At 37.6% G+C, this 20,104-nt stretch overlaps 1 protein-coding gene across 1 annotated transcript in view; it reads right to left on the bottom strand.

The window, feature by feature from the left end:
* The window catches only part of Cftr (CF transmembrane conductance regulator), a 143,196-nt gene that overhangs the window by 113,917 nt on the left and 9,175 nt on the right, over positions 1-20,104 (bottom strand). Inside the window, exon 2 of the mRNA XM_055612978.1 lies at positions 3,457-3,567. Within this exon, the coding sequence (XP_055468953.1) occupies positions 3,457-3,567 (111 nt within the window). The remainder of the gene's footprint in view (positions 1-3,456; positions 3,568-20,104) is intronic.

Here is a 20,104-nt window from a genome sequence, read left to right as displayed (position 1 = left end):
TCCTTGTTGACTGGATTGAAGGCCCACTTTATGGGATGGAAGTAATACCTAGTACCATTTTCTGGGCTGTATCATAGCCCTGGGAGAGACCCTAAGACTATTATTCTAAGTGAACATAGTATTAACCTGATCCCTAAGTTCTTACATTTAATATATATTTATATAAATATATATTTTTTTACTTTATATCTCGATTGTAGCTTCCTCCCTTCTTTCCTCCTGGTCCTACCCACTATCTCTCTTCCCTAGACCACAGAAAAGGGGAGTCGTACACCCCTACCATCAGACCCGAGACTATCGAGACTATCAAGTCTCATCAAGACTTCCTAGAGCCTCTTCCTTTGGGGCTTGGGAAGGCCACCTTGACTGGGAGGAAGTGATCAAAGAGCAGGCATGTCAGAGATAATCTCTGCTCCCTTTACAAGGGAGCCCACGTGCAGGCTGAGCTGTCTATTGGCTACATCCAAGCAGGGTCTTCTCCATGCATGGTCCTTGGTTGGTGCATCAGTCTCTGCAGGACCCCTGGGCCCAGATTTGTTGGCTTTGTTGGTCTCCTTCTAGAGCTCCTATCCCTTCCAGATTTTCCCCCTCCCCCAACCCTTCTATAAAACTCTCTAAGCTCTGCCCAAAGTTTGGCTATGAGCCTCAACATCTGCTGGGTAATAGCCAAAATCTGGAAACAACCTAGATGTTCCTCAACTGAAGAATGGATAAGTAAATTGTGGTACATTTACACAATGAAATACTACTCAGCTATTAAAAACAAAGGAAATATGAAATTTGCAGGCAAATGGTAGGAACGAGAAAAGATCATCCTGAGTAAGGTAAGCCACAAAGCCACATGGTATGTACTCACTTATAAGCAGGTATTAGCCACATAGTACAGGAATAACATTCTAAGTTCTTATCCTTCTATCAATAGATTAGAGTATGTCTCAACTATCATCAGATAAGCCTCTTTTTGCTGTAGATAGCAATTAATTCAGAGACCCACAACTGATCAGTGTGTAAAGAAGAAGTGACTGTGGAGACACCTATCTGGCTAGGGATTATCATGGAAATGGATGTGGGGTGATTTTAAGAGTATTGTGAGGGAGGGGGCTCTGAAGTTCAACCACTACCAGGGGAGCTACTGGTAATTAATGAAGAGTTGGTTTTCAGCCCAAGAGGTTACCCAGTAGATGGTCCTAGATCTATCTACATACTGGTAGCACTAAGTGGAACAGTGCATTTTAAGAAAGTTCACATGGAAGTTGGGAAGGAAAAAGGGTAGGGAGGATAAGACAAGGCATCCTGTAGGATGGGAGTGTAGAAAGACTTGACAAAACTTATTGTATGAAATTCTCAACAAAATAAACCAAAAATTAAAAAGAAAATAATTAAATATTTTTAAGTTCTTATCTCAAAAAATCCTAAAATATTTTGTATTAATATCAGAAAGTTAACCTACTTTATACAATCATAATAAAACCACCAGGCAGGCACTGTGCTGGAGCAGCTGAGAACTTACATCTCAAGATGCAAACATGAAACAGAGATAGCTAACTGGGAATAGGATGGGTTTTTGAAACCTTAAAGGGCATACCCTCCTAATACTTCCCAAACAGCTTCACCAACTTGGGACCAAGTATTCAAGCATATGAGCCTAATCTCATTGAGACTACCATAATAATAAACATCTCCAATTAAAAAAATATTTTGAAAGCAAGCCAGACATGGTGGCACATGCCTATAGTATGAGAACTTGGTAGGCCAAGGCAAAAAGTAGGTGGTTTTGAGGCCATCCTGAGTACTCATCCATTGTGAGTATAAGGCTAGCTTGGACTAAATAGTAAGATCTTTTCTCAAAATACCAAAACTAAGAATATACTTCATAGTTAAGGTGTTTACTTAGCAGTTGCAAGGCCTGTATTCTATCCATATCCTCACAAACATTTTGAAAACAAATATAGATGCTTTGCAATACAATGATGTTATTTAATCTTTCTAATTCTTCTTTTATCTTTTTTTTTAAGATATAGAAATTCTCAGAACATACATCACTTATTTTTGCAAGAGGGGAAGAGGCCATTGCTTTTTTAATTAATTTTTTATATTAATTACAGTTTATTCATTTTCTATCCCAGCTATAGCCCCCTCCCTCATTCCCTCCCAATTCCACTCTTCCTCCCTCATCTACTCCCATGCCCCTCTCCAAGTCCACTGATAGGAGAGGTCCTCCTCCCCTTCCCTCTGACCCTAGCCTATCAGATCTCATCAGGACTGGCTGCATTGTCCTCCTCTATAGTCTGGAAAGGCTGCTCCCCTCTCAGGGGCAGGTTGTCAAAGAGCCAGACACTGAGTTCATGTCAGAGACAGTCCCTATTCCCCTTACTAGGGTACCCACTTGGATACTGAGCCGCCATGGGCTACATCTGTGCAGGGGTTCTAGGTTATCTCCATGAATGGTCCTTGGTTGGAGTATGAGTCTCAGAAAAGACACCTGTGTTCAGATATTTCGGTTCTGTTGCTCTCCCTGTGGAGCTCTTGTCCTCTCCAAGTCTTTCTATCTCCCCCTTTTTCATAAGATTCCCTGGACTCTGCCCAAAGTTTGGTTATGAGTCTCAGCATCTGCTTTTATACACTGATTGGTAGAGTCTTTCAGAGGCCCTCTGTGGTAGGCTCCTCTCTTGTTTTCTTTTTTCTCCTTCTTCCAATGTCCATCTCGTTTGTCTTTCTGAGTGAGGATTGATCATCTTACCCAGGCTCCTCCTTCTTGCTAAGCTTCTTTAGGTGCACAGATTTTAGCATGTTTATCCTATATTATATGTCTAGTATCCACTTATAAGTGAGTATATACCGTGTTGTCTTTCTGCTTCTGTGATACCTCACTCAGGACGATCTTTTCTAGATCCCATCATTTGCCTGCAAATTTCATGATTTCCTTGTTTTTAATTGCTGAGTAGTATTCCATTGTGTAAAAGTTTCTGAAGAAAGAAATTGAAGAAGATATCAGAAGATGGAAAGATGTCCTGTGCTCATGGATTGGTAGGATTAACATAGTGAAAATGGCCATTCTGCCAAAAGCAATCTACAGATTCAATGTAATTCCCATGAACATACCAATACAATTCCTTACATACCTTGAAAGAACAATTCTCAACTTCATATGGAAAAACAAACAAACAAAAAACAACCCAGAATTACCAAAACAACGTATTGTCTGGAGGTATCTCCATCCCTGATCACAAGCTGTACTACAGAGCAACAGTAAACTGCATGGTATTGCCATTTCTTAAGAAAATTATCTTTAAGTTTCATTGTTTAATTCTCGAGTTGGTCAAGATTCATCAAGAGCAGATTATTCTATTTTAAATGCAGCATTTTAAAATTAAAGCTTTAACATGCCAGTTTTCTGATCTCTAAAAGACATAAAAAAAATATCTTCTGCTAGTAAAGTCATGGATAAGATCATACCTTTCTAGCTGTTCAGACACGTGGTCAGCTGAATCAGTAGAAGGGGCCTGATATATGTCTGACAACTCCAAGCGATGTCTGTACCCTTTCTTCAAAATTGGTGTGATCCAGCTAAAAGAGAGGAGGCAGACAGATATATTCACTTGAAAGGTCTCCAATACAGACATGATTCTTATACCAACTGTCATGCAGAAAATATAGCACGCATACAGGAATACAAAAGTGAAATAAGACAATTTATATAAATACGATAATTCATATCTTACTTGATATACCCATATAAACATCAACACCTATGAACTCATACCATCACTTCTTTTTGAATAGATGTGGGATATATTATAGTATAGTCTTTCCCAAGAGAAAAATAAAATGGGGAAACAAAAGACAGTCAGTACTCATATAATTTTATCAGTGTAGCCTAGGGTATTCAGCAAGGAGTTAGCTATTAAAGGAACTGAATATACAGCTAGACGGTGAATACTTTATACCAGTTAGCTAATATAATTATCTGTACATCACTGCTCGAAGGTAGGGATTATCATCATCTTTCCTCCTTACCCTGTAGATATTTATTACAAATTTAGTGCGTAACAATTTATGATGGAAATGAGAGAAGCTGATGGAAGAAGTAAACAGAGTAACCTTATTTGTCCAAACATGATGCTTCTAACTACTATGAAAAAGGTGGCATAGCCTTCAAAAAGACAGAAATCATAAACTCTAACACACACACACCACGTATCTCAAAGCCCACCACTAGTGACATACCCTCCAAAAAGGCCACACTTCCTAATTTTTCCCAAGTATTTTCATGAACTGGTGACAAAGAATTCAAACATATGAGCCTATGCGGGCATTCTCATTCAGACCACGACAATACTAAACATTTTCAATTAAAAATAGTTTGAAGTCAACCCGAACATAATGACACATGCCCAGAACTTGAGAAGCTGAGGCCAAAAGAAGATGATTATACAGGTCCTGTGTATATAGTGAGCTTAAAGCCAAACATGTGTGCGTGTGTGTGTGTGTGTGTGTGTGTGTGTGTGTGTGTGTGTGTGTGTGAAAAATAAATAAATCAATAGAAAATTCTAAAGGTATATCAAAAGAATGAGGTTGAAGTTTTTCTCAGCTTAAATTTTGTTTTTGGTTTTTGTTTTTTGTTTTTGTTTTGTTTTGTTTTTTTCTTGAGACAGGGTTTCTCTTTGTATCCCTGGCTGTCCTGGAACTCAATCTGTAGACCAGGCCGGCCTCAAACTCAGAGATCTGCCTGCCTCTGCCAGCATTTGGGATTAAAGTTGTGGACTATCACCACAGCCCAGCAAATGCTGTGTATTTGTTTAATAAAGGAAATCATCTGGATTATAAGCCATTTAAAAAACTAGTTTCTCCCTCAACACCTCTTTTTGTACCCTAGAAAACACTAAGATTTATTATCACTGCGACGTTCTAATGATGCAAAAGAAAAAAATGCATGTTAAACCCCCAAAAGTCAGTATCTGAGTAGCAAGATGAACATGTAACAGGGGAAAAAAAAATACTCTATCAAAGTCATTTGAGAGAGCGAGGAAATGTCATGTGAAATCTCAACATTTTGGTACTGTTCCAGGTGGCCCTCTTGATTACCCTCATTCCTCCCATCTAAGGGTCCATGTTCTTCTTTACACTACTTTCGTCTCCAGCTTGCTCACTAAGACCTGCCCTATGTCCTTAATTCTTCTGTAATTTGTCTTTAAGACTGACCTAAATTTAGGTCCATCCCTATGATTAAGTAATTTCACCAGGCATTTCTGGCTGTGTCAGGCTGTCTATGTCACCTTCCCCCTTTAATTTGCAAGTTTACATTTTAACAAAAAGGTTTTTTAACAAAGGGTGAACTAGATGTAGTCTTTCACAGCCCATGGTGATTCACTGGAGGGGAAAAAAAAAAGAGTGACTATTCGTGAAAGTGGCCTGAATGCTTCAGGAAAGAGGCTCTAAATCATGCAGAGCCAGTGGTGGTTCATCTGAGAAAGGGTGGCACAACTAGGGACCCACTGCCCTAGCATCTCACAGAAGGTGAAATTTCTGTTCACTGAACTGTGCATGCTGACACATGTGTGTCTGTGACGCCGAAATGTAGGTGGCAGTCAGTATAGAAGGTGAAACTGAGACAGCAATGTGAGGTGTGATTTTATGATGTAGGCGTTCACCCTTTCATAAACTTGAAGCAAGAGTTCGCCACCACTTTTATATCTATTTAGCAATTGCTGAAGAATATTTATAACCATGAGCGCATTGTTATTTTCATTTGAAATTTTTGTTAAGCAAATAGAAAAAGGGGTGATGCCTTATTGCCAGGATTAGGATATGGTACTCAGAGATGTAAACCTTTCTGAATTACTAATGTAAAAAGATTTCTTCATGTTGGTTTGAATTCATTCTTTATCCTGTTCAGCTTTAAGAAAATTAGGCATTGTGGGTTGTATTAAAAGGAGACACATAATTAGGAGACTGAAAGCAAGGCAAGTGAAAGCTAATTGGCAATAAGGCCGTGGTGTGGTCCACAAACAATGATCTCTCTTTTCCAAAACACAAAAGCAAAAGCTGACTCATGACCTTCACCATTCACTGCTTCATAAACGTTTTTACACAATCAACTTCAATGATTAAAGACAGGACTGGGAGAGTACTGAGCTGCACATGATATTAGTATGTCCACCACCTCAGAGACAATGGCCACAAGTGACCTCATACCATAACAGACAGGTATATGATACATGCAAAGTGATAAGTTGTTGAAACTCTGTGTACCATTTTGTAATTTAAGTTCTGTAATTTGATATTTAACAATGGCTATGTTTAGTAGCTAGCTCACAGATCATCTCACCTAGAAAAACTCAAATAGGGGAGAGGTTCAAAATCTCAGGAGGCTGATGGTATGAGATGGAAAAAATGGAAATGTATAGAACACAGTAAAAAAAAAAATGCATTTCACCTACTAGCAGCCTTAGGCTCTCAGTGTACTTGAAATTATTAAAATAATGTATTGCCCTTTAAGTGAGCAGATTTTCACTGTCTTGTAATACCATGCCTTAAAAAGGCATTGAGAAGAAATTTTAAAATCTTCACTCCTTAAAAAATATAAGCAAGCGGGGCGTGGTGGCCCACACCTTTAATCTCAGCACCCGGGAAAACAGAGGCAGGCAGATTGCTGTAAGTTTGAGGCCAGTCTGGTCTACAAATCAAGTCCAGGAGAGCTAAGGCTACAGAGAGATATATTTGAGACAGGATTTATATGTGTGTGTGTGTGTGTGTGTGTGTGTGTGTGTGTGTGTGTGTGTGTGGTGTATGTATTATGTGTATATATATTTTCTTTCTATTCATGTATAAACTTTAGTAGCCATTCCCATGAATGAGCTCCCATCACAGTTCAAAATAGCAGTATGTAGGAACCTTTTATAAAAATCATCCTTTGATGTCTCAGATTATTTTAAGATACTATGCGACACTGTGACATCTCGTTTTACCAAGAGGACTGAAGCCCAAATAGCATTGGCCAAAGAATTCTGTAGTATAATTCCAGCACACAATCTGGAATTAATTAGTTAGCACTTCTTGGCAGTTAACCTTGAAACTCTTTCAAAGTAAATCATAAAAACTAAAATCTAGGAACAGTCGAGATGATCAGTGGTTTAGAGTACTTGCTGCTCTTCAGAAGACAAGAGTTTGATTCTCAGCACCTATGGGGTGCTGAGACTCACAGTAATCTGTGACTCCAGTTCCAGGGGATCTGTCTGATGCTCCCTTCTGAACTTCACAGGCTCCAGGCACACATGCAGTGCACACATATACATGCAGGCAAAACAGTCATAACACATACATTTAGAAAGAATTTTTAAAACCACGCTAAGAATTTTTAAAACCTTAGGCTGTCTGCAATCACCAGATTTAATCTAAGTGAGCACACAGTGAAGAACAGAAAAAGGAGTTCTGTACCTTCCCACCCCAAGTCTATCTTCAGGATACTTGCAACAGCTTATGCTTAAACACAAGAACCATAAAGGCAAGAGATATGCATCATTAAAGAGTCACAGTGAAACTGTAGTCTGGTCTCGGTTTTTGTTTAACAAGTCAGGTCAAAGAAGACGTCATCATTAGGGATGGTCTAGTTCCTGGGAAGACTGCTCCTGATTTTCACGCATAGTGGCCTGGGCACTACTGTTCTACTAGAATCCAGGCTGACTCCAGGCTTACGGCAATCACTGAAGAAATGCAGGAGCATCTTTGGAGTCTAGAAAGGGATGCTATAGAGGGGACAGTAGATTTCTCACTCTTGTCTTTGTGCATCCAGGCTTACAAGGAGATGCTATAGCTTAGGTATCATCATTTTTTCAGACAAATAACATTTGAGTGGCATAAACACCTACATGCAAAAAGTAAGAGTCTAAACCAAACTTTTTAAGACAAGAAGACAGAAGCAAAATGCAGGCAAGGATATTTTTTAGCCTGCTTTTAGCCCATGTGTAGTGACCCATGGACCAAATGAAGAGTCCAGGCTCTTTAACAAAAACAATTTCTAACTTCAATTATAATGACTTTTAAAGATTTGAAATTTCTTTAAACCTTTCCTCCTAAAAGCCAAATATTTAAAACTCAGAACCAGTTTTCCAACTGGCATTTGGCTTAACCTAACAGACACACTTGGCATTATCAGCTGCTAACACTTAATCTGAAGGTCATGAATCAAATATTTTCAAACCCAGTAATTATTTGCATGTGGAAATCATACTTCCACAGCATTTAACATTACTTTTTATTAAACTAGTCAAATAAATTAAATATGATACCACCAATTGTATCACAACTGACATGTGAGTCCCACTGAAGACCTTTTCTCTCTTTTGTATTAACAGTACTTAAGGAATTGAGTGAAAATTATCTAAACACTATAAACTTACTTATCACCCCCATAAATTTATGATGAGTTAAAAATATCTCCCACTGTCTGTATCCTAACCAGTCAGAGTCATTGAAGGTAGGCAGAGACAAAGTGCTAAATGGTTACAAGAAGAGAAATTTAAAAACAAAAGTTTGCTAACTTCTATAAAGAGTTTATGAAAACTTATAAACAGCACGTTGAATGCCACAACTGTTTTATTAACTTAGAATCAAAGTTATTTTATAGACATATGTAGTTTTCAAGGAATTTTAGAAAAAACTAAAATAGAACCCAGCTTATAAAAGCTCTAGATAAAACAAGCAGCCTTCAAGAATTCATTCTAACTTAGGACCTGCGCAAGGTCAAGCCAGACAAAATGCCTGCATGAAGACAGACATGGTTACAAAGTCCTGCCATTGGGTGAGACAATACTGGCAACTGATGGCTGTTGACAGAGGGAGAGGGAGAGTCAGTTCTGTTCAAAGATCCCAGACCAAACAGACCATGCATACCGGCCCTATCCATGACACATATACTATAAATGATGTCCCCGCACTCATGCATGTACTGGCAGCACTAAGTGGACTCTGTGGGTTGAAAAACAACACATGAATTTGAGGGTACAGTAGCGACAATGACAGTGGAGGATCTGGAGAGGAGGGCACAGGGTACACTTGATCAAAACACATCATATGCACATGAAATTCTCAAACAAAAAATAATGAAAAATTTAAAAAATCAAAGTAATGATGCCTCTACAACGATTCCGAGAGGAATCTGTCGCTGAGTTTGCTGCATCTTCATGATCATGCTGACTGTCTAAGCACAGGACAGTAGATCAGCATAGTTGGCTCTAGGGATACCATACATGATTGCTAATGCTTCGCTACTTTTGTTTTTGAGAGCTAATTATTCAAGAAGCTTCCATTATCAAAGGGAATTACAGTTACTGTGTTTTAGATGAATAAAATATTCAATGAATTTCAGAAGATCTGGACACCTAATTACTTGCTATTTAACAAAATGATCACTAATTCTGAGATAAAAATATTCTAAAGGCCTAAGGTTTTTAAGTGTTCTGGCATTCTAACAGAAACCAGTTTGTAACTTTGTGCCAAAATGAGGCCAAGCTTTAAAGAAAATGTCAGTGTACCCTTTTCTTGAGATACCCCTAAATTTAAACCAGGAAAGAGAGGAAAGAAGAAAGCAAAGGGGAAAGACAAGTGGAAGAGAAGAGAGAGGAGAGGAAATGGGAGAGAGAAAGAGAAAGGGAGAAAGGGTAGGAAAAGATTGTGGAAAACGTGTGTGTGTGTGTGTGTGTGTGTGTGTGTGTGTGTGTGTGTGTGTGTGTGTTTGTGTGTGTGTTTTCAGTTGCTTTTTCTCATGTTTAGTGATGGCATACAACTTTAGGAACAGAAAATAATTCTTTATGTTATGCAAGAGGTTTTGTATGTGACATTACAAATGCATACCATGATTAATTAAACATAAACTTTCTGGTGAAATATGTTTTACCTCCAAAACAGCATAATGCATAAATCCATATTAATTTTTATGAAATCACTTATTTTTTTCTTGAAATGTTCATCTTAGTTAATACTTCCCTCTTGAAAACAAAGCCACTTTTTCTGACTTCTACTTCAAATCTAAATCTAGGAAAATGCAAGAGTTTTCATTTAAAAGAGAACACTAGTTTACAATCCCATCTCTGTCATTTACAAGACTTATAGCCTCAGAAAAAGTTCTTAGTATTTCTCAGCCACCCATCCTTCTGGATGTAATAACTACCAGGACCACTACACCTGGATTTCATATGAGCCACATTTATCGTTAGGGAGCATCACAGCTACTTGCTTCTTCACATACACTGCTTGGCTTTGGTTTAATTTTCAAAGCAACAGAGTTTATTATTATTATGTATGATAATAATAGCTAATGTTAGAAAAGTATTATAACAGCATCATTTTTTGAATCACATAAATTATTACTAATGGCTGTGTAGTTTCTTTTTTGTATGAATAAAGATTTCTAAAATTTATTTTAAGTGATAGTTAACCAAACTGTGAATATGCTTAAAATTCATTATTTGTATATTGTAAGTGGGTAAATTGGTGTGTGAATTTTATCTCAATAAAGCTATAAGTAAGAAAAGCAGCATGAAGAGATGAGACATCAATCAGTGTTGGTACTGGAAGGGTTTTCTAAGTGTGATATGCTTTTAGAACTGGTGAAAATGGTCAACAGTGATCTTTCAAACTCTAATCCATTTCACATATGCAAATGGTGGCTACTGAGAATGATAGCACAGTATGTGGGCAGCTCATGGAAACATCTAAATACTGGTGACATGCAATATGAGTGTTAGATATTGTTCATTTCCTGTCTCCCAAAGCAAGAAACAAATTTTGGAACTACTATGAATTGTGAGGGGGGGGGGAATGGTATTGCGATACAATATTATAAAGAAACTAAGAAGTGTAGCTCATTGGCAATGAGAGGTCACTTGCATTTCCAAACTCCAGAGGCAACAAGCAAGGCTACAAGAAAAATAAATAAATAAATAAATAAATAAACAAACAAACAAATAGATAGATAGATAAATATAAATATAAATAAATAAATAAATAGATAGCCTGCCCATTGTAAGGGAAACCGGAAGACACAAAGGTTGTAATTTTCAGACAAGTACCCATGTGCTCTGGAAAAGCAACTTCACAGTGACTTTCTGTGAAGCCACAACGAAAAGCCACAAACATAGCTACACTGAAAGCAAGAAAGATAGTACTAATCGCTCCTTGAAGCTGGTTGTATCCTGCATGAGAGTTTACTTTTAGGAGACTGACCAGCAAAGACACATGAAACCATTGCTTGCTAATTTCTGACAAATATTTCCTTGGCACTAAGAAACATATTTGAAACTAAAAGAATAAGGAAGACAGAAAACAGCTTGGCCTTGCAGTAGTAGAAATGCTACTTGAGTTACTGACAGCCGTGCATGAAAGCTTACAGATGGAAGCCTCAGTGCAACTACATACGTACTGTCTGTTTCCACTTCTGGAAACAGAGAAGCACTTTCAAGCATCTTCAGGGGAGGGTGAAAGGAGAAGGGCACAAGTTCTCCTGTTTTCTGACTAGGCAACTAAAATAATGTACTGTGTGAGTAGCATAAAAAGACATCTCCTGTACAGTACATACACGCTAACCTTGCTCGTCTTTTAAAAACAATTTTCAATTTATTTTGGCATTTTCACATTTCTCTAGAACTGTATATCCTTTACTGTGTTTCTCTGTTCAGTTTGCTTTTTCAGACACCATCACTAAGACCCACAGTAAATATTATTCACATTATTCACACTCATGTGAATAATATTCACGGGGGAAAAAAATATGTCCTTTCCGGAGTCGAGATCATTTGGATAGTAATTAAACATTTGGAATCAAAGGTACTTGATTCTGTAAGGTATTTCCCAAAATGTATTAAGAATGTTTATCTTTTATTGATAGACGTTCTGGACAGATGGTAGAGCCCTGCAGATATTAACTGGTGTAAGCCACAACACATAAAACAAAAAGGACACTCTCCTGTGTGCCATGACACTTAAAACACAGAGTGCATTTTCTTGGGATCTTCAATATCTAAATGATTTAATGAACCCTCACTATGTATACAAAAATGCCCCTTTTGTCCTATTAAGTCCCTTTTGATAGATGTTTGTCATTTGTCATCTCAAAATGACTTTTTCTAATTTAAAATTTTAGAAACTACATTCTAAGGCTAGCAGGTGGCTTAGCAGGTACGTGATGGCAAGTTTGAGGACCAAAGTTCAATACCTAGAAACTATACAGTGAAAGGAGAGGACTGACTCTTGTAAGTTGTCCTCTGCCCTCCATTATATTAGGATGCATGCACACACACACATAATTTAAAAAAACATATTCCACCCCACATCATTTGAGAGTATTTTCTCATTTGATTATTTTGTTTGATAATAAAAATCATACAACAGAGGCTAGAGGTAACTACAAAATGTTTCCACCCCAGCATGGATGGAAGAGGGGCTCATGAACTCTCACCTCTTCTGAGAAGTTATTGGTAATTTGTCTGTAGCTGCTGGGGAATGGAGAGTCAGTCAGTATTCAGGGATGCCCAATCCTGAAAGGCTGCCCATGTCTGAGTAGATGGTCTCCCATGCACAGATCAACCAACAAGATAGCACCAAATGGACTCAGTAGGCATTAAATTTAAAATAAATATAACACATGAAGTTGGGAGGGAAAACTAGTGTGAAGAAGAGAGGATACACGATACACGGGAGGGGAAGAGAAGAGAGGGGGATTTAATCAAAACACATTACATGTGTGCTTAACATTAATGCTAACTTAAAAGAACTAAATCTGCACCAGGAAGACAAGGCTAGCAGTGTGTAAACTGCAGTTTGTGGTAGACATGGTCTCTGTAGTTCTTGCAATCACCTAGTCAGATGAGTCAGTTCTGGAATTTTCCTCATTGTCTTAACCTCCTTTTCCCCTAGTTTGTTTATGTTCTCTGTGCTGCGATACTATTAAACCACGGTAACCCCTGGTGAATCCTCAGTGGGATTAAAAGATCCGTGTGGTGTTTGATTCAGGCTTCTCATCTGTGGATGTTTTCCCATCTCCCAACTAAATATGGTACTTGGTTATTAATGGCATTTTATTCTTCTTCCCTATTATGATTACTTCACCCTCTTAAGAAACTGCAAAGTACAACAAAATTAAAGTAGAAGTTTAACATCTTTATGCCTTTTCTTATCTGGTGATGGGGAGGATGTAGGTAGGCACATTTTATAGCTTGGAATTTAAAGTTCATATCCTGTTCCTGAGTTTTGAAGGCAAAATATTTCTACTTGCATTGTCCAAAAACCTTGGTACCATCAAGCACAAACAATGAAGCTCCCCAGAGATGCAGGAGAGGAAAACAAAGGCTCACTCTCACCCTTCTGCACCAAGCATTCCTAGAAAAGGCTGAGATTTAGGCAGATAACAGAATCAACAACCAAATTGGTCCTGGATTTGCCATGAAATGAAACTACTCCTAAGCCTTACTGTAAGTCTTCACTTACTATTATCTTCGTTTAAACATAGCAATAGATGTTAATACAAAGCACCTTGGATCTATTAGTAAATCGCTGAATTTTTCAAGAACCTGACACATAAGCAATTGTGTAAATGTACCACAATTTCTGTATCCATTCCTCCATTGAGAGACATCTGGATTGTTTCCAGGTTCTGGCTATTACGATTAAAGCTGCTACAAAACATGGTTGAGCAAGTGTCCTTGTTGTATATGTGAGCATATTTTGGATATATGCCTAGGAGTGATATAGCTGAATCTTGAGGAAGCATTATTCCTAATTGTCTGAAAAAGTGCCAGAATGATTTCCAGAGTGGTTGTACAAGTTTACATTCCCAACAGCAATGGAGTAGGGCTCTCCTTTCTCCACATCCTCTCTAGAGTGTATTATCACTTGAGTTTTTTATTTTAGCCATGCTGATGAGTGTAAGGTGAAATCTCAGGGACATTTTGATTTGCATTTCCCTGATGACTAAGAACTTTGAACATTTCTGTAAGTGTTTCTCTGTCATTTGATATTCCTCTACTGAGAATTCTCTGTTTAGCTCCGTACTACATTTTTTAATTGGATTACTTGATTTGTTGCTTTTTAACTTCTTGAGTTCTTTATATATTCCAGATATTAGCTCTCTATCAGATATAAGGTTAATAAAGATCCTTTCTCAGTCTGTAAACTGTCATTTTGTTCTGATAACAGTGTCCTTTGCTTTACAGAAGCTTTTCAGTTTCATGAGGTCCTATTTATTTATTGTTGATCTTAGAGCCTGTGCAGTTTGTGTTCAATTCAGGAAGTTGTCTCCTGTGCTGATGTGGTACACTTACACAATGTAATACTACTCAGCAATTAAAAACAAGGAAATCATGAAATTTGCAGGCAAATGGTGGGAACTAGAAATGAGCATCCTGAGTGAGGTAACCCAGAAGCAGAAAGACACACATGGTATATACTCACTTAGAAGTGGATATTAGACATATAATATAGGATAATCATACTAAAATCTGTACACCTAAAGAAGCTAAGCAAGGAGGAAGACCCTGGGTAAGATGATCAATCCTCATGCAGAAAAGTAAACAGGATGGACATCGGAAGAGGGAGAAAACAGGGAACAAGACAGGGGCCTACCACCTCTGAAAGACTCTACCCAACCGGGTTTCAAAGCATATGCTAAGGCTCATAGTCAAACTTTGGGCAGAGTGCAGGGAATCTTATGAAAGAAGGGGGAGAAAGTAAGACCTGCAGGGGACTGGAGCTCCAAAAGGAAAGAAACAGAACCAAAAAATCTGGGCCCAGGAGTCTTTTCTGAGACTGATACTCCAATCCAGGACCATGCAGGGAGATAATCTAGAACCCCTGCACAGATGTAGCTTATAGGCAGCTCAGTTTCTGAGTAGGTTCCCTAGTAAGGGGAACAGGGACTGTCTCTGACATGAACTCAAGTGCTAGCTCTTTGATTACCTCCCCCTAAGGGGGGAGCAGCCTTATCAGGCCACAGAGGAAGAGAATGCAGTCAGTCCTGATGAGAACTGATAGGCTAGTGTCAGATGGAAGGGGAGGAGGACCTCCCCTATCAGTGGAATTGGAGAGGGACATGGGAGGAGATGAAAGAGGGAGGGTGAGATTGGAAGGGCATAAGAGAAAGGGCTATAGCTGGGATACAAAGTGAATAAACTGTCATTAATATAAAAAATTAAAATAAAAAAATTAAAAATAAATAATAGTAATTGTTGCTAATAAGCAATATAAGAGATCAAAATTACCACCTTGGCAATCAGATAGTTAAAAGTACAGCTCCTAATACAAACCATGGCAGGTTAGTAAAAATTATTTTTGTACATTTAATAGAGTTAATAAAAAAAACCTCAAAATGTCATGATCTTTTGCTTCCATTTAGGCCTCAAGAAAATGAACTTTAAAAGAAATATTGGGCCAGATTCTCTGGCTTTTTGAACTCTGCAGGAGTTCAACTGAATGAAAACACTGATAATAAGGAGGCTTTTAATATTTAAAAAGTTTCTCCTATCACTATCACCAGGCAAGCTAATCTTCGGTTTAGCTGGGTAACATTGAAGAAAAATAATAACTTCCTTGAAACAAAGCCTGAAATCTATTTCTTATTTTGTTGGTAGTGAGCTTTTTGTTTTGTTTTGGTTTTGATTTTCGATATTTTTCAGTCAGGGTATCTCTGTGTAGCCTTGGCGATCCTGGACTTTCTCTGTAAACCAGGCTGGCCTCGAACTCAGAGATCTTCTTGCCTCTGCTTTCCTGAGTTCTGGGATTACAGGTGTGTGCCTCCGAACCTGGCTTCTAGGATATTCTTTCAGGACGAGCTCCTCTCCAGTCTGATTAATTTCCTCCTGTGTACACTCTTCTACGCTGTACTTCCTTCATCTGGGCCTCTATACAAACCGTCTACTTCTTTCTTGATTAATCCCATGTCCCCAAGTACACTAAACTATATACCACAAGGAGAAACATCTTACACAGTTATGTATAAAGTGCTGTATTCCCATTTAACATGGCACATAATTCTCATTCAATTTTTAAACTGTTAAATTAATGTTAACATATTATATTATACTTTGTTAATTTGTTTTTGCTCAGATGACTAAATTTTTAAGGATCACATAGTCCATAATTTATCTTCCTATCTCCATTGTTCTGTTCACTACATTGAACAAATTAGCAACTTGGTGAATTGATCTATTAATAATTAATTCCACAATCATAGTATGTTTATAGCACCCAGAGGACAGTGATTGCAAATAGGTGTTGCTTGTATATTACTCCTGGTCAAGGAACTGAAAGAAAAAAGAAAAAAAAAAAAAAAAAAAAAAAAACCTCTATAGGAATGCAATGCAAACATGAGAGATTTTTACTTGGTCAAAGACAATTCTTTAATAACATCCATTTTTTATTTTTTAAATTAATTACAGTTTATTTACTTGAACATATTTTGGATATATTCCTAGGAGTGGTATAGCTGGATATTGAGGAAACACTATTCCTAATTGTCTGAGAAAGTGCCAGATTGATTTCCAAGGTGGTTGTACAAGTTTATACTCCCACCAGCAATGGAGGAGAGTTCCCCTTTCTCCACAACCTCTCCAGCATGAGTTGTCACGTGAGTTTTTTATCTTAGCCATGCTGATGGGTGTAAGGTGAAATCTCAGGGTTGTTTTGATTTGCATCTGCCTGATCACTAAGGACATTGAGCATCTCTTTAAGTGTTTTTCTGCCATTCTACATTCCTCTACAGAGAATTCTCTGTTTAGCTCCGTACCCCAATTTTTTAATTGGATTACTTCATTTGTTGCTTTTTAACTTCTTGAGTTATTTATATATATTGGATATTAGCCCTCTGTCAGATATAGGGTTGGTGAAGATCCTTTCCCAGTCTGTAGGCTGTCATTTTGTTTTGATGACAGTGTCTTTTGCTTTACAGAAGGTTTTCAGTTTCATGAGGTCCCATTTATTTATTGTTGCTCTTAGAGCCTGTGCTGTTGGGTGTTCTGTTCAGGAAGTAGTCTCCTGAATCACATCCTTTTTTATTACTTAATGGCCCACATTACTAAACTTTCATCCAAGATTATTTAATTCTGTTTAATACAATTTTATGAAACATTTTCTATAATCAAAACTTTTTCCCAATTATCTGGTCTTCACTACATCTTTAGTACAGGTATAGTAAAGTTTCAAAAACCTTCCCTTGATAGTTCCTATATCCCGTGTTACAGTTTCTTCTGCAGTGTCTCTATATTTTGTATGGATATATATGTGTGTCCCTTCAAATGTTTGCATCCTAACCTCTGATGCTCAAGACATTTAGCAGGTTCTAGCCAAGATGATGTTTTCCTTATAAAGGATTCGATTTTGAACACTGATACGAAGATAAAGGGAGCAATCTGTGAAATGGGCTGAGGTCAGAGTATGCCTCTACAAATCCAAGAATGCTAAGGATGGCCACCAGCATGCTGATGGAAGCCAGCAGAAAACACAGAACGGAGTCTCCCTCACAGCCTGTGGAAGAATCCGAGTCAGCTAACACCTTGATCTCAGATTTCTAGCCTTCAGGGCTATAACAATAACTTTTGAGTACTTAATCCACCAAGTTTATAGCACTATGTGATGGAGGCCTCTGCAAACACACAGGCCCCAAGCAGAAAGAAATGTAATGTTAGAGCAATGGGAGCAGCCTGAGTATGAGATAAGCTTAAAACTTAAAGATGAGGGTTGAAGGCAGAACTCGGTAGCTGGAGGTTAGACTGACTTTAAATCAGAGCCTTTAGGTTACAGCAGGTTGACCTCCCTTGAGGTAGGCAGGTTTCTCCTAATCCATTGAAAACATGAGTTTGACAAAAAGACCAGCCTCCCCAACTGAGACAGAGTTCCTAGTAGATTGCTTTTGAACTCTTCCAAGTCTCCACTCTGAAAACTAACCCTGCAAAGTTTGAACTGGACAGTTTTCTTAGTCATGGAAGATAATTCTATATGTTAAATATACTTAAATAATCCTATATATTAAATATACTTACTATTGACTCTGGTTCTTGGGAGAATACTAATATATTTAATATTGTATTCTTATATTTTGAAATGAAAATATCAGTTTGAAATGAAGATATCTCATTGTCCCAATGAGAATCATTGAGTATCAGAAAGATTAAGTAAATTGCCCTAGATCATACTGTTAATGTCACAGAGCTAAGTCTGATTCCAAAGTACACGTTTCTTCCGCTATGTATTGCTACCTAAGCCCTGCTCCATCAGGTGAGACATAAGGTACAATGACGAGTACAGAGAGATGGGACTGAGAAATTGACATGGACAATCAACATAAGAAAAAAATCCACTTCAGTAGGTTTGAAACATTGAGTCCCAACACCTGACACTTTCAGGAAGTAACTCACAAAATTTTTATTTGAAATGTCAAATTTTTTTAAAGTAACTTTATTTTTTTTTAATTAGGAATAAAAAAATTCACATAATTTTTGTCCCACAAACAGGAAAACTTCACTGGACATCTTTCTGGTAAACACTGAGGCTCATTATGATCTTTGCTACTACCTCTGTATTGCACGCCCCTACAGTGCTTGTGAGCCAGGCTCGGTTAGCATGTTTGCAGTTTACCTGTTGACACACAGTCTCATCACAGCATAATGAGGAGCTACAAAACACCTGGGAAGTGAGAAGTAACAAATCACAGCTGATATTATCATGGCTTTATAATGAAGTGGTTGTATGCACTCTAAGCTGCCCCTGATTGTAATTCTTACCATCACCTTAGTATTTGCATTGTCAAAAAAACACATGATATACGGTTTTTGGAAATTAGTGTCCTATAATCATTTAGACAATTATCATTTTTTGGTACCATAATTAAAGTGTTAGCTGAAGGCAAATAAAAATTAGTTTTCTAAGTCACTCTTGGCCTTTCAAATCTATGAATAGCTTTACAGTAAAAATCTGCCTTCAGAACACCTTCACTTCTGGGACAGGTGTATAATTTCAAGATTAGGTAGAGTGCTAAATTTGGAGAACATCTACTGTAATTACATTGCCTGGTATGCTAGACAGGCATCCAAGCATATATGACCCGTTTCTTTCAAAACTGAATCACAGAGTACTCTTTTGCAAGCAATACCAAGCAACCAATTAAACTTAAAAGTCAACATTGTAGGATGAAACTAATAACAACAACAAAAGTCAGCTGAAGTCACACAAATATATGTACCATATCTATATTGTTATGTGTTAATATTAAAATTTCTGTATCTGATCGGAAAAAAGTTTTAAAAAATCAATTGTAAGATGAACTTTAATTTCAGAAATATACTACAATTGCACAAAACACAGACAAATTAAATCAAGAAGATAGTGCTTAAAATATTACATAACTATTTTTGCCTTTAACTGGGAGTTCACAACTTTGTATTTATGGAAAAGTGATTCTTTCATTTCCATATATATGAATATATATTAGAAAGTCCTCAAAGGATTTAATTTGAAAACTAGATTTACTGATAAAAGTAGATTTTGTTTGTTTGTTTGTTTGTTTGTTTGTTTCCACTAGCACAATGTACACTCACTGCACTACATACAAGCTGGCAAAACTCCCATAAAATAAAACTAAACAATTTTTTGTTAAAGCAGCAAGCCCCTCCCAGAAGGCTAACTGATGCCTTGTTTAGTGTTATCTATAAACAAGTGCATTAAAAACCATCTGAGAACTCAGTGGCTGGCTCTTTAATCACCTCCCCGTGGGGGTACATCCTTGCTAGGCTACAGATGATGCAGCCATCCCTGATGAGACCTGATAGGCTAGGGTCAGATAGGAGGGGAGGAGGATCTCCTTTATCAGGGGTCTAGGGGAGGGGCATAGAGGGAGAAGTGGGTGGGAGGGTAGGACTGGGAGGACACAAGGTAGGGAGCTACAGACAGGATACAAAGTGAATAAATTATAATAAATAATAATAAAGGAAAGAAAGAGAGGAAGAAAGAAAGAAAGAAAGAAAGAAAGAAAGAGAAAGAAAGAGAGAAAGAGAGAGAGAGAAAGAAAGAAAGACAGAAAGAAAGAAAGAAAGAAAGAAAGAAAGAAAGAAAGAAAGAAAGA

This window comes from Psammomys obesus, unplaced genomic scaffold, assembly GCF_907164565.1.
Source record: "Psammomys obesus unplaced genomic scaffold, mPsaObe1.curated_primary_1811, whole genome shotgun sequence".
Taxonomy (NCBI): Eukaryota; Metazoa; Chordata; class Mammalia; order Rodentia; family Muridae; genus Psammomys; species Psammomys obesus.
The sequence above is the reverse complement of the archived record's forward strand: the minus strand, read 5'-3'. Positions and strand labels throughout refer to the sequence as shown.